This window comes from Crinia signifera, chromosome 6 (assembly GCF_055691185.1).
Source record: "Crinia signifera chromosome 6, ASM5569118v1, whole genome shotgun sequence".
Classification (NCBI taxonomy): Eukaryota; Metazoa; Chordata; class Amphibia; order Anura; family Myobatrachidae; genus Crinia; species Crinia signifera.
In genome coordinates, this window is record NC_139222.1 from 70870527 (window position 1) to 70888920 (window position 18394).

Below are 18394 nucleotides of genomic sequence, written 5' to 3' on the forward strand. Positions count from 1 at the left end.
ATTTTTAGACGCGTACCCCGTCTATATAGAAGTTTAGTCACCCTGCCGGCTGACTAATTTTTAGAAGTGTACCCTGTCTATATAGAAGTTTAGTCAGCCGGCAGGCGTTCGCACATGCGCAGAAAAGCCTCTGCACATACCAAACACAATACATCGCCCGTCCAACTCAATCAAAATAAGGGCCTGTATGTATAAACCACAGGACACGTGCAGCGTGACTTCTTGGCAAAATTAATTCTGTACTATGTGAACATTGCAATGCGTCTAAGTCAAACACTATGCATGTAATTACAGCTGCACTAGTGAAGTGCAGTACAATGTAGTGTCACTCTTAAAGTTCAATGGCCGTGGTAAGATGCTCCGACATTCGGGATTCCGATGGTCAGACATCGGAATCTGACCACCGTTACTCTGACATGGGGGTATGCACAACGAAACCCCAGTCGCCAAAGGTGCTATTCTCCCTCTATTGGGTTAGGGACCCCCGTGAGGAAGAATGGCCCCTGTAAGTCGGAATCCCGACTTTAACAGTCATTTAACACAATGTTCAGTAAATTGCAGTAAGCCCTACATGTGTATATGCACAGCTGCATCCTTATACGTCTAGCCTCATTACATCATGTAGAGTTAGTCACCAGGTCTTGATATCTCTTTTTGTTGAAAAAAGCATCTTAATCACAACTAGAACTCACCAGGAGATACTGCGGTTTAATTCAATATGCGCACTACGCAATGATGGCTGCTGAACATGCGGAGCATTGCCTTTATAGCCAAATTGACCTGAATGTTCAGCCGAAAGCAGAGCTAGTTATCGATCTGGAGTGCGCACACTAAAGGATGTTTTAAAAGATATCGCTCAGAAGCCCTGAGCCATATCTTTTACAATATCCTCTAGTGTGCATGGGGCTGAAGTCTGTATACGGAGCACAATGGAACTTGCTTCCTTTGCAGAATCCTATACTCAGTGGCACACACGTATACAAGTTTCACAAATGTAATTATTTATCACATTCTCCTGTGTGTGGGGACTAAAGGTGGCATACACACCTGGTGATTTTGTGCTGTTTTCTAAGATCTGACTAGATCGCACCATGATGGTGATGGCGTCATCATCATCATCTGCGCTTAAGCACCTCGCTCAGCACTGGACTCGTCGCCCCATGTGTAGGCCTTAAGAGACCTTTTTGGCAGAAAAGACACCCTATGCTCACAGTCTCATTAGACCAAGAGGGGCTGTTTGTCACAACAGCAGCACTGATGAATAAGGACACACGTGTAGTTGGTGCTCAGTGTAGTACTAAGATCAGACATAGAGAATGATAATAGAAATAAATGCAATTACTACAGCCAGCATAAAGACTAAAAAAACACATTTGAAACTATTGTTTGTAGTCCGCAGCACCATTTACCTCAGATGGAAGCAAATGACAGCATGGCTCTAATACCCCACAATTTGATAGATTATCTCCTGCATAAAGCCAGCACTGTGATTCCTAACATGTCATTTCAGTATATCGCACAGTGTAAAATACCACAGCACATTTTTGGGATGTTTAATATTATTTTGCATAATCCATGTTTCTAAAATAATGTAGTAAAACACAAGGCACGCTTATTGTCAAATGCGCTTGATTGCTGTGAGTTGCTTTTTATGGTAATAAAATACAGTAGCTGGCTAATTCAGTCACTATGCCAGTACCTGAGTATTACTTCCAGACTATTTGGTTTAAGGCAAGCCAGTCTAAATATGGGGGTCAATTATCAATGTTAGGGTGCGTGTCCTGCTCACCACCAGTGTTAGGGTGCGTGTCCTGCTCATCACCAGTGTTAGGGGGCATGTCCTGCTCATCATCAGTGTTATGGGGGGTGTCCTGCTTTCCCACTGCAGCCTTTACACGGTAATTTGCCGTTTTTTTAGGCTTTTTAAACGGGTACAGCTGCAGTGGGAAAGCTTCAGGTTGCTGTACCCGTTTAAAAATACAGTGTTTTTTTAAACGGGTAAAAAGCAGTGTTTTACCCGCTTAAAAGTCGTGTGGGAAAGGGGTAGCCCCACCGCACAGGGGCATCGGGGACAGCACCAGGCTTCAGCCTGGTCAGGTAAGTCCTGGAGGGGGGGGACCCCTTCATTGGGGGGGTCCCCACTCCCCCAGGGCCCCTGGCCAGGCTGACTGGTCAGTAGGGTGATGCTTTGGCCGCAGGAACTTATATCATAAGTGTCCCCCGGCTGTGGCATTACCCTGCTGGCTGGTTTGGCCTGGGGCTGGTTCTTCAAATACGGGGGACCCCTACTCATTTTGTCCCCCGTATTTTGGGAACCAGCCCCGGACCTGGAGCCTGGGGCTGGTTTTAAAAAATCAGGGAACCCCTATTTGCCGGGTTTCCTGATTTTTTTTATTACCAGCCCCGGCTCTTTCAGCCTGGTGCTGGTTACGGCAGTGGGGGGGACCCCACGCCATTTTTTTTTAAAATCCCCCCCCCCCCATCTTTACACTGCTTAAACGGGTAAGTGTGAATGTGACAAAAACAGCTTTTAAACGGTAATTTACCGTTTAAAAGCTGCAGTGGGTAAGGGTCTTTATGGCTCTTACCCGTTTAAAGACCCATTTAAAAAAAACGGGTCATTACCCGTGTAGGCAGTGGAAAAGCAGCATTAGGTGGCGTGTCCTGCTTATCAGTGTTAGGGGGTTTGTCCGGCTTATCACCAGTGTTAGGGGGCATGTACTGCTCATCATCAGTGTTAGGGGGCATGTCCTGCTCATCATCAGTGTTAGGGGGCATGTCCTGCTCATCATCAGTGTTAGGGGGCGTGTCCTGCTTATCACCAGTGTTAGGGGGCGTGTCCTGCTTATTACCAGTGTTAGGGGGCGTGTCCTGCTTATCACCAGTGTTAGGGGGCATGTCCTGCTTATCACCAGTGTTAGGGGGCGTGTCCTGCTTATCACCAGTGTTAGGGGGCGTGTCCTGCTTATCAGTGTTATGGGCCCCATACATCAGCAATTAATTGTGACAATCCTGAGATCTGGAGATGATTGCCACAATTAATTTTAGATGTGTGGGCTCCCCCTTTTGGCAATCCCAATCAAAAATTAATAGGGATCGCCAATCGATTGCTTAATCAGATTTTTAAACATGGTTAATAATCTGGTATTATCTGCGGATCTTTTTTATATGTGTGGGCATTCCCAATTCGTCGTCTTCATCTATTTACATTATGAACAGCTGAAATGACAATCGATTGGGCAATCTTTAGATGGAAAAATCTGCCGATCACTGAAATAAATCTGTAATGTGTGGGCAAGTCAAATAGATTGTAGAATCCATTTATCTGGCCAAAAAATCCCTGGATCTGGAAATCCATTAATTGTGATTGCTGATGTATGGGGCCCATAAGTCCTGTTCACTGATGCTCCACAGAGCGTGTGCGCTATGCAGACCTGTGATGCTGTGCATGGCTGTGATTTTAATGTAATGAAAAGCAGTCCAATGCATCAGAAATTGTGTCAATGCATCTGTGGCACAGTCAGAGCACCACATTTCCTTGTGTATGCACCATTCACCAAAAATTGTCCACAGAAGACTTGTTGTCTGCACTCTGTTGCCTCATAGCTGTCCTGGTGGTAATAACAGGAATCATTACTTCCATGAGCAAATATGTACGGTAGCAGTTATTCCCCCTATACAGTGGTTTTCCTCTTGCATTCCAAATCTTCACTCCAATTTCCAAAGGGTGCAATCAGCAGACTACAGATTACCTGATATTAAAGCAACTAAAGTGGAGACATGGGTATTATACATACGTTTCTTACCTGTGGACAGTCCTTGATGTAATGGCCTTTATTGAAGCAGAGGTGGCACAAGTAGTTAGGAGGGGGCCTCTTGCTGGGTTTCCTGTTCTCTGAGGAGAGGGAGATTTCTGAGAAGTGTTCGGTTAGAGAGCTCAGGCCATCCACAATGTTGTTCAAGGATCCATAGGGAGATGCACTTTTATAAAGGCTGCTGCCTAAAGCCTATTGGGAAACAAACAAAGCACATTTTAAGAACTATAATAATAATAATAATTACAACTTTACTTCTATGACCATCTAACCTGGTCTGGACACAAAAATTATAGATGATAGGGGTTAATGTGATCGGGTCCGAGTTGCTGGAGATAAGGGTGGAAATTTAATAGGATGAGAGAATCCGAAAGTGAGAGATTTGGTAAGAAATCTCCAGTTATTTTTAAAGAGGCAATCATTTACACTTCAAAACCAGTTTGATTTTGCAGTGTAAATGATTGACGCTTTAAAAAACTGGAGATTTCTCACCAGATCTCTCACTTTCTGAATCTCTCATCCTATTAAATTTCACCCAAGGTATTTTGTCCGAGAGTGGCCATATTTTTAAACGGCAATCATTTACACATGAAAAACAGGTTAGTTTTGTCTAGTAATGATTGTGATTGCTGCTTTATAAGTATGGCCATTCCCGGACAAAATACCGGACCTCAAGCATCTCAAAGGAGCCTTGGAGCATCAAGAGGAAATAGAAATGTTCTATGTAGTCTGATAATTTGCACCATTCTTTCTCTTAAACTAACAGACTTTGGGAGAGATGTGTCAAGCCTTGGAGGGAAAGTGGACAGGAATGGGAGATGTACTTAGTCTTGGAGAGTGATAAAGTACCAGTCAATCAGCTCCTGCCATTCCTTTTTTAACACAGCCTGTAACATGGCATTAGCTTATTGGCTGATACTTTCTCTTTCTGTTTTATCGCTCACCAAGTCTTAATACATCTGCTGTATCAATCAGCAAGCTGCTGATGGGTATCACAACCTGTACAACTATTTACAAATAGCGACAGAACCTGATCAAGAATTGTTCTTCAGTTTGCAACACATGCCTCCGTGTCATTGCATACAGTATGTAATGACATCGAGTTAGGAAGGCAGGGAGTAGAAATTCTGCTTTGTCTCCATTCACATGAAGTGGGTATGGATCATAGGATAGACAGCAACTAGGTCGACACCACTACCGAAGGTCAACATGAGTAAGGTTGACATGTCATAAGGTTGACACAAGCATTAGGTCGACATGGGCACGGTCAACATGGGGTTTTTCACTTTTTTCCCAAATTTTTTTTGACACAGTCGACCTGGACACTGAAATGTGGCGTCGCGTCCCCTCGTATGGCTGGCTGCGCTCACCATGCTTCGGGCTCGGTGCTCGTTCAGCACATGTCGGCGCAAAAAAATGCTTGTGTCGACAAAATGACCTGTCGACCTAACCCATGTCGACATTCCTGCATGTCGACCTTAATGTATGTAGACCTAGTGGTGTTGACCTAATGCTTGCCGACCTAGTGACCATATCCCCATGATGTCACATAAAGCTCTTGTTCTATCTGCCACCAAATTATGTAACGCCAACTTCAGTGTCATTGTTTTGCAAATCACTGGGAATCGATAATAAGCATGAAACTGAGCTAGAGTTTTCCGTGGTGGAAAATATTCAGACGGCTTTGATGAAACGCCCTGTGTTTGGCAAATGGAGCAGCTTTAGTGAGACAAGAAAATTAAACATGAGCTGACAAAACAACTGGCAGGACATTGCAAAATGATTTCATTTCACCGAAAAACAAAAGTGCATCTTATTGCCATCTGAAAAAATACATGCTGATCTATAGGTCATCAATTAGCACGTACGTGACCGTTAAAGGAGTCTGAACTCCGTATTTATATAGCATTTATGTCATAGTTACCTACCCTCCTGCATTCTGCAGGAGACTCCCTGAAATAGCAGCAATCTCCCTCTCTCCCTCATTAGTCCAGCAATCTCCCTCATTTCCCCTCGCCCACATTACACTGTTGCATTTTTGGGGAAAAGGAATGAGATATAGATACAGTTTAATTGAATCATCAGCACCATTTCCCAGCACTTTACCAAGTATAGTAGCTCTTACTAACTGCTTTGGGGCTCATCTACATTTGGATATAAGTCATTTAAAAAGATTCCTCTCAGATGTAGCAGTGCACACCCACGCTTCTAGGTGCCACGTTCACAATCTCTATTCACAATCTCTCCATATATGGAATTAGACAAACCCTTTGGGTGGAGCATGACACCCCCCCCCCTCAATGAAGCACTGCACATAATTCTACTACCAACTATAATCTCCCTGAAACTAGTTTTCAAAAGTAGGCAAGTATGATTTATGTGTGCCATAAGCGAAAACTTGCAGAAAGAAAGATAGGTGTCTATTCTTTGTATTGTAACATGGTTTGTCCTGTGCAATCCAAGCTTTGAATGAATGCGCATACTCCTAAATATAAAGGAAGTCTAATGTACAGAGAGTTCTATGATACCTTAGTCTATGTATACTTGTCCTGTTTGTTTGTTTGTATTTGGTTCTACTACACTTTTACTGTATAATTATATTAACCTGGCATAGTCACTCTGTGAGGCTTGTGGCTAAAAGTGGTCCGATAGAGGACACACTTGGAAACATAGGTGGTTAAATAACTGTGTGCAATTTCTGTCTTATGCTGGGGCCTTGAAATAACTGCAGTCCTATCTCTCTTGTAGTGCATTCATACGCAGGGCTCAGCTAGTTCTGAAATAGCCACAGACTAGGATGCAGAATTTGCGTGGGTTTATTTAAAGCACGTTCTGAGATTCCAGCTCCCCATTCACAGCCCTGCACAGACAAGCAGACTAGGGTGGCCTCCAACTATCTATAACTTCTGGAAATCTTTTTTTTTTAAAGCCAGGAGAGCAAGAGTGGAGATTTACTAGTGGGGTGGTTCTATTGTTGGCTTTTGTGGATGGTTTTTGGTTAAAAAGTAATCCCAGGTCAGATGTCTTAATAATATTATATATTTTGGAACCGTGAGTTGTAGATGATGCCTAAAAACTGTTCAACCAGATATAACACTGCTGCTGACCTTGAAAAGGGTTGAATGTGCTTTAAAAAATTATAAAAACCCGACATTTTTCTACAAGTCACTGAAGTTTTCTTATGCTACTCGCTCAGCGCGTTTTCAAGCCTCCCCCTAAATCCCATTCTATTTAGAATTTTGGATTATAGCAGGGTGACATCATTTCAAGACAATTATAAAGAATCAGATATGTTCCAACATCCATAGACAACATGGGTGTAACTATAGGGGGTTGCTATGGGGCCCAGAGGTTTAGGAGGGCTTGGACCCAGGTTATAAAGTTGCATACTGTATAAATTTCCCTGATTTGGCTACTAAGTAACTGGGTCTGATCCATCCTGATTTGTGTGACATTGCATTTTCAGGAGTGTTTAGTGGATGCTATAATAGTAAGGGGGCAATTTCATGTGGCATAATTTGAACTGGTGGCTTAATCTGATTTGCTCATTGTAATGTGCAGTGCACTATGTTATATAATAGGAAATGAGCACTTTAATGTAGAACAGTATAGTATGGCATATTAGGAACTTGGGCACTATACCATGGCATTATTTGAACTGCATGGCACTGTAAGGTGGCATACATAATATGTCCTGGAGACTGTGGCATAACTATACATTAGAACTCTCCTCCCCCTTGGTACCTGCCTGTTGTCAGAGGATACCCCCCCAGGCTGAAGCTGGTCTGCAGTCCCGACGGGGTTTGCTCATTGTCAAGGGTTTCAGCCACCGCAGCTGCCATGTCTGTTGCACCTGCCATCAAATACAAATGCATCTCCCAAATTGGCAGCTGCCACCTCTAGTATCACTAGTAACTGTCTCCACTGAGGCACGGCCATTTTGTATTTGACATTTTCAATGGGGCCAAGCCCAATAGACCAGCAGACAAGTGTCTGCAGGTTCTGGCAGTGGTATAACAATAGCCCCCATGTGGTCTGTGGGTTCTATTGCTACACCACTGACTGGGGACACTGTATGCTTAATGTATGTTGGGGATACTGTGTGGCATAATGTGTACTGGCAGCCCTACACTGTGACATCATGTTAACTAGGGAACAATGGTTCATAAAATAAACTAGGGCACTACCATGGTCCAGAAAATGAATCTGGTGAAATTGGGCGGAATCACAATAGTGTATGGCCACCTTAATAGATGGGCCCTCCTACAAAATATATTTGGAAAACTGCTAGCCCACATCAATACAGAAAAAGAGTGAGGTAACTGGGAATTATTAGCATATTAATGCATTACTTTTTACGGACCTTAAGATATATTAAGTAATAGTGCTGTTAGTGGGGGCGATTCTTTAACACAGAAATGCGGTAAAAACCCTGTGTGGCTTGTCAGTCAAAAAGAGTGAGTGTTTATTTTATTACACAGCAAATACCCTATGATATATATATATATATATATATATATATATATATATATATATATATATATATATATATATTTATTTCACAATAAGCCTGTTTTTCATTATGAAACTTAAATCAAATCTGTCGCATTGAATTATCTTTTCTGGTTTTTAATGAAAAACTATACTTGCAATATGTCAACCATGTGTGCTCCCCTTTCTTGCTCCCGTTGTTGTTAGTAGTCATAGGCATTTCATTATAAGCATAGCAAAATAAATTCAGCTGGCATCATAAGTATTTGAAAACTATGATTGTGCCCTGCTGCCCAGGAGCATATTTTGGCCCTTATTCTTGTTCACTTGCAAAGGCAAATTCCTTCTCAAATTTACAAAACCATGTGAACTGCAGGTGGGGCAGATGTAACTTGTGTGGAGAGAGTTAGATTTGAGTGGGGTTTTAATTCAAAGTGAGATCTATATTTCAGTGTAAAAATAAAGCAGTCAGTATTTTCCCTGCACAGAAACAAAATAACTCATACAAATCTTATTCTCTCTGCACATGTTACATCTGCCCCCCCACCCTGCACTGCACATGGTTTTGTCCATTTGAGCAGGAATTTGCCATTGCGAGTGAACCAGAATAAGGGCCTAAGAAAGGAGGGTCCTGTGTGCAGTCTCCATTTGGGTCCCACCTCTCTGGGACCTAAATGGAGACTGCACACAGGACTACTACCACCTGGGTGGTGGTAGTGTCACTCCGCACAAGAGCCACTAGCGCCTTGCAGGAAACCAGTATGCATGTAGTAGGTATTTACAATTAGTATTTTTGTTGCAACAGAACTGGTGTAGTTGCAGACCCTTGTCACCATAGGCCTGTGCACGGGTTGCTGCCGTAAGTACACAGGCACCTCCTAATGATCCCTCCCACGATTGCCGACGTTTACGTTAATAAATTTTTTTTTCTACTAAAGTTTGCCCCCCCCTGCCGGTGCACGGTGTGGGGATGTTGTGTGCCGGGGGAGGCGGGGATCGGATTTCTGTTGTGGATCCGCGGCACTGTCCCCTGAGCTCAGACACAGCCATCACAGCCACTGGTACAGTGCAGGCTATGACGGCTGACAAGCTGTCTGCGATTGTGCAGGATGCAGGAAAGAGCCCAGATCCAGCCGCCCGCCACAGCACACCTCACCTCATGCCACCCAGCTCCCGCAATGTGCCTAGGGGACCAGCAAAGATAAAGGAGGTGATGTGGGATATGAGGAGGGGGGCAGGGTGGGAGTTATGGGATGTGTCCCTGTGTGCCCAGTCCGCTTTAAAGTTGGATCTGTTTTGTCGGAATCTGCGTTCAATGCTGTCGGAAATGGCAGCATTGAATAGCGGGGGTGCTATTTTCCCTGGCGGAAATAGTGGCCAAGATTGAACACCGTCGTAATCTTAAAAAAAAAAAAAATATGTCAAACTACCCATGTACAGCAATTAACTCCACACATGCACACTAGAGCTTAGTGAGAGATGAAGTGAGATCCAGTTTGAACCTCACCTGCACTCCTAAAGGATCCCTTGTAAATAAACATTTCACAATGATGTACTAGTGATACCACAAGGTTATTTCTAAAAACCCGTACACACTGGGCGACTTTGAGCTTAAAGTCGCTCAAAACAGCAGGTTTGAGCGGCTTTCAGCTCAAAGCCGCCCAGTGTGTACGCCCAGGCGATGAGCGGTAAGCGCTGCTGCGCATTCCCGCAACATCGCTGGGAAAGCCGTTCATACCAGCAGATGAGTGTCTTTCAGGACGGCTTTGCATAGCGCTGCGCTATGCAACACCGCCCTCCCCCCCCCCCTCCTCCGTCGGGCGCCGGGCAGGGGGAGAGCCTCTCCGTGTGTATGCACTGAGCTGCTTTCCCCGCGCATCGTCGCTGGGCATAGTCGCCCAGTGTGTATGGACCTTAAATGCACAAATGTTTAGGCCCTTCTCAAGTCTAGACATACTGTATCAATCCCACAAAGTGCTTTGTTTAAGTGGTCAGAGGGCAATAAGCTGCCACTGATGGCCTGGGTCAGGTAATGGTAGTGTGTGAGGTCACTATTATCTTCATGATAACATTATTTACATTGACTTGGAATAATGTGATCTCGCATACAGTGATAACGTGGTCTAAGCAAACACCTCAATTGCTCTCTGTAAACTATCAGGTGATGCATTTATATGCCAGCGAGTAATGTAGCGCAGCATGACCGCTCAAACCATACAGTACTGTAGCTTCACACATCGCAGGAAAACTGTGTGAGGCAGCAATGTTTTGCTCTGAGCTATTATGCAGGAAAATACAATCTATTAATACTAGAAGCCGCAGCAGCACTTCGTGTTTGTACCATGAGGCAGCATACCTCTCACAGCAGAGGCAGAGACTGTATAGTACAATATTAAATGGAACTGCAGAACTGGATATCAAGGGTAGAAATTCACAAAGGGCTTTTATATAGCGGTGGTGTCTGCAGTTTTAGTCCCAACAGGTGTCATAAATAAAGTGATACTTATCAAATCTGCAGCTTTCCATATTTCCTGCGATAATGTAGAACTACAGTTAAGGTATCCTGGAATGCAAAGGTGGGGGCTTTTTACCCCTGCCCAGGTGTATTTGTGCGCTGTGCCGATTAGTTTTACACTCTCCCTTGGTGGTTTAGAGTGTGTCTGGCCACACCTTCCTGATTAGACCACGCCCCTTTATACCCAATGGATGCTTAAGCAGCCTTCCAGGCAATCACAGGCAGCAAATACAAGGCTAGTGTTTCAACGCCGCTGCAATAGAAACTCACAGCATTCACTTGCAAAAAGATTCCCCTGTTAGATTCCAATGGTATTATTTTTTTGTCTACTTTAACCACTACATTGGCAAAAATTGTTATTGAAATTTGTTGGATTTTTAATTCTATACAAATATCACATAGAAAAAGCATACATTGAACATAAGTAACCAAGCGCAGACAACGCCGGGAGCAAACCACCTTTTTGTTCTGTGCACTTTGATGTTGCAGAGAATCGCATCGGCACAGCAGAAGATCCCGTCACAGAGGCAAAAAGATCACTACTGTTGCACTGCTCACAAGTGTATACTTCATTCCTACCTACTATCCCTGTTATTATTGGCCTTTATATTCCAATTCACTTTTCAGTTTTTGTTCTCCCCCCCCCCCCCTCATGGCTTAAAATAATTAGGAGCCGCATAGGGCATGTAATGCTGTAACTAGAGGTATGTAGCCTGTGCCACCGCCCAGGTCCACAATCGCTGCCCTTATATTTGGCATGCAGGGTGTGATGTTATTTCATCAAAGAAGAGGGTGTCAGGAGCAGAAAGGATGCACATATTTGATGGGCACAGAAGTGCCTGGCGACACCTCACTTTCCGGGGTGAGAGCGGAGGTCTCCTGCTGTGTACCATATTCTGATGATGGTTGCAGAAGTGCCCTGCTATGGTGTTCTTGCTGGGGGTGGGAGAAGAAGTGCCCTGCTATGGTGTTCTTGCTGGGGGTGGGAGAAGAAGTGCCCTGCTATGGTGTTCTTGCTGGGGGTGGGAGAAGAAGAAGTGCCCTGCTATGGTGTTCTTGCTGGGGGTGGGAGAAGGAGTGCCCTGCTATGAGGATATAGAATTGTCTACAGGGGTATGGATCATTGGATAGACAGCAACTAGGTCGACAAGCATTAAGGTTGACATGACTAAAGGTAGACAGGGGTAAGGCCGACACAAGCATTAGGTTGACATGGGGAAGGTAGACAGTCAAAAGGTTGACATGGGGTTTTCACTTTTTTTTTGTCCCGAATTTCGACACCGTGGACATGGGTTCTGAAACGCAGCACTGTGTCCCCTCGCGTGGCTCGCCGCGCTTCGGATCCCCTCTTTCATAAAGCACCAAAAGTACTCCCGTGAAAATGAACCTACAGTATTATTAACCCTTTTATGCCTTTATTAATCTTGCTCTGCAAAGTAAAATTGTGTTTCTGAACTGCTCTAATAAATAAATCTAATGACATCTGCCAAATTTGTACTTCAGTATGAGGCTTCAATTTAAAAAAGAAACAAAAGAAACCCCCCCCCCCTCTCTTTTACCCAGACAAAAGAAACTTTGGAAAAGTTACTGGCAAACCAGATGACAGAATTCCTGCGAGTACGAGTGGAATTCTGATGCTTACACAACTAATGTATATTCTAATTTGTGCTAGGTTTTATAAGAAGCACGCTTCTTTTTCTGTTTATATTTCTATCCATAGTTGTGGTGAGTTTTGTTTTTATGTCATTGATTTTGGAATGTTTGTACGATGTTTTATAAGAGCATTACACTCAGCCTGGTGAATAACATCTGGTATTAGTCAGAGTAACTCCACTGTAACAGGTGGGAAAGAGACCAGGGACAGTCATTTCCCTGCTGGCTGATACAGGAGGTGTATATATCTATATATCTATATATATATATATATATATATATATATATATATATATATATATATATATATATATATATATCTATATATATATATATATCTATATATATATATATATATATATAGATATATATATATATATATATAGATATATATAGATATATATCTATATATATCTATATATATATATATATATATATATATATATATATATATATATATATATATATACACACACACACATACAGGGTGGCAGTGACAAAAGTCAAGCAATCTCGGGTTGCTGAGTCTGGACTTCCTACTACAAGTGACAAACATGACCCCTGATAAAATGCTGCCTTTACAGCAGGAAGCCACACTAACTGAACAAAAGGGCCTATGTTGTCCATTCAGTCAACGTGACATATTTCCATGTAAAACCCAAGACTTCAGACTCCTTGAAATCAACCTTGCCCAAAACAATCACATTTCTTTAATCTGCACAAATTCCGGCACCGTCCAAGTCGACTGACTTTCTGGGAAAAGCTAGACTGGATCCCAATTAAAGTTCTGTACAAGTTGGAAAGTCTATGGTGGCGGGAAAAACGAAATAGTGTTTTATTCAGGTAAAATAACTACCTAATCTTTCAAACTAAGGGGGTTATTCTGGTTCACAAAACCATGTGCACTGCAGGTGGGGCAGATGTAACTTGTGCAGAAAGAGTTAGATTTGGGTGGGGTTTTACTTCAAAGTGAGATCGGTACTTATGTAGTATCTGGGCTGCCGATTTTGTGATTGTATGCCTTACATTAAGGCATACAATCAGATGCGATGCGATGCGATGCGATTTTGCATAGGATTCAATGTTAAGAAGGTCCTGTTCATTTCCCCACTATCCAAGTGGGCATAGAGTTGATTTTATATAGCGTGGCGAGCGCAGCGAGGCGAGCGAACGCATATTTCTTAAAAAGTATTCTGTGTCCCCTCGCGGGGCTCGCTACGCTCGCCACGCTTCGGGCTCGCCACAGGTTTATATCCAACTCCATGCCCACTTGGATAGTGGGGCAAGGAACAGGACCCCTTTTTCCCATTGAATTCTATGTTAAAATGGACTCAGACCATTTTAACATTGAATCCTATGGAAAAATCTTGACCATTGCATCGCATACGATTTGGTTGCATGCGATGCGATACGATGCGATGCGATCCGATCCGATTTCTAAATCGGACGCCCAGATACTACATAAGTACCGTGAGATCTATATTGCAGTGTAGAAATAAAGCAGCCAGTATTTTCCCTGCACAGAAACAAAATAACTCACCCAAATCTAATTGTCTCTGCACATTTTACATCTGACCCCCTGCAGTGCACATTGTTTTGTCTATCCAAGAAGGAATTTGCCAGAAGGAGTGAACCAGAATAACCCCCTAAGTTTCAAAGCCCACTGATTTGTTACACGGATCGAAATCAGGCCGATGATGTGCGGACTGTTCCGTGCTGGATAGAGACTTCACTATTATTGGAGATTGTGTAGCTTCAATATTTCCAGCTACTTTCACTATTTTAAAAATACTAATCCTTCTTCCACAGAAATGGCTTCATTCATTATATACATCATGTGGTAAAAAAGAGAATTTGACCATTATAATGGACATAAAAAACTTGAATTGGTCCTGGACCACCCCTGCAAGTCTACCAATGCACCCCAGGGTGCCACGGCACACAGCTTGGGAACCACTGCACTAGTCCACGTCTACACTTGGTATACCAAACCCGTACGTACTAATGGAGGGATGATGGGGAGACAGGCACAGGCGGGAGGTTCAGGGGACATGGGTCCATGAATCGCAGTACTGGACCCCTGGTTAGCCTACTTCTCTGGGGAAATGTGTGGATCTTGGGAATCTGGGAGAAGCACCATGACATGTGGGGACCTCCCAGACATTCCTGGAAAGTATGTTATCATTATTGATTGATGAAACTGGGAACATACATGAAATGAAAACAAAGCATGTTATACCGCTTTCACATTGCTAAACGTTTTAAAAACCAGTATTTTTAAACAGTATTTAAAACGGGTCTGAGCCTTCACATTGCAGTAGATTACCGCTTTAAATACCGTTTAACTACCATTCACATCAGTCAACCGGTTTAATCCCCTGCACGTTTCAAGGCAGAATGCAGGGGACAGCCTATCACAGGTCTGGAATCTGTTGTTTTTACTAAATACCGTTTCAGAGCCATTCTCACTGCATAAAAAAACGGCTCTGAAACGTGTAGGACTCTGCTTCTTAAACGTTTTGAAATACCGGTTATCTTTAACCGGTAAATCAACTCTGGCACTTTCCCACTGCAGCCTTAAACGTTTTGTGGGAAAAAAACGGCAATATACCGTTTAACAAGTGCAGTGTGAAAGGGGTATTAAAGAGCTTGCAATCCAGTGTTAGAATTTTAAAAAGTCTGTTTTAATAAATGGGCTGAATAGAGCATCCATTCCATCATCCATATATTACAGACACTCCTCAGGATATCAGGGTAATAAGACCACACTGATTTTTGCTCAACCTCAACGTAGTGCAAGCAAAAAACCCAATAGCAATCTGTTTTAACAACTGCTATAGCCAGAAAGATACAAGAGCTTGAGGATAATTAAGTTGCTCACATAAATGCTACACGCTGTAAAAGTCTTAAGCTGTGTACACACGGTGCAATATCGCTGGCAATACGGTCGCTGAGCGACCATATTGCCAGTGATTTGCTTGTGCTGCAGCGATAAATCACCGGATGCACACTCCCGTGTTCAGCCTCCTAATAGTCGCAGGAGCATTTATTATTTATTTATTTACCGTTTCTTATATATCGCAGCATATTCCGTTGCGCTTTACAAATGGAATGCGACCAGCTATTTCCCTCTGCGGCTTCCCCGGCAGAGTCTCCTTTTCATTGGAGACCATCTCTGGTCGCTGATGAAAAGGATACACTGAGCAATATATTGCACCGTGTGTACACCGCTTTAGTAACACAAGGTAGTTTTGCTTGTGCATGGCATGTTTTTCTGCAGTCCTCTACAATGTAACAAGTTAAGCCTACTGTGTTCAACAAATGTCTCCCAGAACCAGCCAAGCAGCAATGAGGGAGATTATTTTGGGGCTGTATGGAATGTATAGTGAAATGTTTAGTATTACTGCCTCACAGCACTGAAATCACTGTGTGGAGTTTGTATGGTCTCCTTGTGTATGTGTGGGTTTGCTCTTGGCACTTTGGTTTCCCCCCCACAATCCAAAGATATACTGGAAGGCTAATTGGCTACCAAGAAAATTAACCCTAGAGGTTATGTAAGTGAAGGGTAGACTAAGGGCCAGATGCAATAAGCTTCAAAAGCGATAAAATGGAGAGTGATAAACAGCCAGCCAATCAGCTCCTACCTTCCATGTCACAAGCTCCTACCTGCCATGTCACAAACTGTGTTTGAAAAATGTCACACAGGAGCTTATTGGTTGTTCATCACTCTGCATTTTATCACTTTTGAAGCTTAGTACATTTGGCCCAATATGAGCCCAGTGGGTCTTATCCGCTAGCTACCTAGTGGTAAATTTAGTAAAGCTTCTAAAAATTTAAAGTTGTGATGTTGCCCATAGCAACCAATCAGATTCTGTTTATTATTACTTCTTAGAAAATGATAGACAGAATCTGATTGTTTGCTATGGTCAAAAAACTTGTTCAGTTTTTAGAAGCTTTAGTAAATATTCCACCTAGTTTCACTCAACTCAGGCTAAGCTTAGTAACAGAAGCAAATCTTGGCCATGTCTTTTTTAGACATGTCATTTAGAGCTCTGTCTACAATACAGTATCTGAATGTCAATCTGGTAGCAAATCAGAGTGCAGACTATTCTTTCTGGGCTGCTGCCAGACTCTATTTATCTAGTACCTCCAGCACCGCAGTGAGAGACCCGGCCCAGACACAAAATGGCTGCTGACATGAAACAAGAAATGTTCCAGACAAGAGCATGCAGATCATCAGATTATAGGGGATATAAATGATCACAAAACAGTAAATCGGGTACCCACACATTATACATTAGGAACCGAACAAACGCTTCTAAGAGCCATCGGAAAATATTGGAAGCAAATTAGCACAGGAGGATTAGGGTTCAAAGGAAAGGCTGTCTTTTCAATAAACCGCTGTTAAGCCGGGAGATTATCCCCGATCCAGGGCAGAGTCTGCTGCTTTGGAGGAGGTGACTGTTCAGCTGTTTCTGAAAGTAGGCAGCAGGACGTACTTTTGTAAATTATGTAAAACAAGATCCATTGATCCATTGCTGGGACAACCTTTTATATTGCAATCTCCCTGAACCTCTTTCATGCCAGGGGAACTTTTTTGCTTTCAAAGGGTTTTAAAGTCCCAAGGCGTTACATAACACCTTGCAATGCTGTGCTTTATGAGCGCTGGATTGCTACAAATTGTGCTGGAAAAGTGCGAGTGCAAATGGACGTGTGATCGGATAGGTAAACATTTGCACAGAACTACAGTTCCTACGTTATCATGTATTGGTGCAGCTGTTGGTTTTAGGGGTGAAACAGTTAAAAGTCCAAATCCGCGACTTGTAAGAACAAATTGTTCCGAGCTAGGAGTTCTCCTGAACTGACACTGGACACACTCTGTGCTTTTGTTCCCTTACAGATGAGGCTTATACTCGAACATGTTTCAGGGCACAAAGGGAGTTTGCACAGGGAAACAGCTGGCCTACACAAACAGCTGTTTTCTGTTTCTTACTTTTCCAAAAGGCTCTCATTGTACAGGAAAGGGGCTAGCAGCCTTCCCCGGATTTCTTCTCATATTCTGCCTGGTTTTCATTTCCCTATTCCTCCTCACTCTGTTTTTCTCTCATTTCCATTTTTTCATCCATCAATTCCTAAATTCCACTTTACATGCCACTTCCTCCATCTCCTCTCATCCACTTATTTCTCCTTTGTGTGTGTAATTGGATTCGTACCAACAACATGGCCGTGTACCCAACCTAAGCGACTTCCAGTCACAGAAACGGAGGGATGTTATTTGGGGTTACATTTACTAAAGCTTCTTGAAATGAAAAGAGGTGATGTTGCCTCTATAGCAACCAATCAAATTCTGTCTATCGGTTTTTAGGATGAAATAGAGAAATATTAGACATATTCTGATTGGTTGTTATGGATAAGTCAATTTATGGAGCTTTAGTCAATTTAACCCTTCATGTCCGGTCCCCTCAGCCACATAAAGGTTCTGGGCAGAACTGCTACATTAGCACAATGGCACATAAACACCTACTCTTTCTTTTAGGTGCTCAAATTAACACTGAACCCTTTTGCAAGTAGCCGATACAGATGGAGCCGCTTGACCCGGGTTACCCATTCACAATGCCCAGCATCCGACCATGGGTTAGAACCCTTCTTTTACCCGGGTCGAATTGCCGGGTTGCTGGACCCGGTATTTTTAAAAATGCCCTTTCACACCACACAGTGACCCGGGTCGGACCTGGGTTGTCAGTATTTTGTCAGGTTATATATTATTATTATTATTATTTATTATTTTTTTTATGGGGGGGGGGGTACAGTGGGTTACATGTGCTGGTGCACATGTGAACTGTTAGTCCAATCAGAAGATGACCCCATACACCAGGGCTGGGCAATTGTGGCCCTCCAGATGTTGAGGAACTACACATCC

At 43.0% G+C, this 18394-nt stretch overlaps 2 protein-coding genes across 3 annotated transcripts in view; one reads left to right on the plus strand and one right to left on the minus strand.

Moving 5' to 3' along the window:
* The window catches only part of ANXA11 (annexin A11), a 260240-nt gene that overhangs the window by 102160 nt on the left and 139686 nt on the right, over positions 1-18394 (plus strand). The window lies entirely within an intron of this gene.
* The window catches only part of ZCCHC24 (zinc finger CCHC-type containing 24), a 125547-nt gene that overhangs the window by 89333 nt on the left and 17820 nt on the right, over positions 1-18394 (minus strand). Inside the window, exon 2 of one of the 2 annotated variants that reach the window (XM_083146278.1) lies at positions 3807-4007. In XM_083146278.1, the coding sequence (XP_083002404.1) occupies positions 3807-4007 (201 nt within the window). Of the gene's footprint in view, positions 1-3797; positions 4008-18394 lie in introns of both variants that reach the window. The other variant, XM_083146277.1, reaches the window with a different exon arrangement.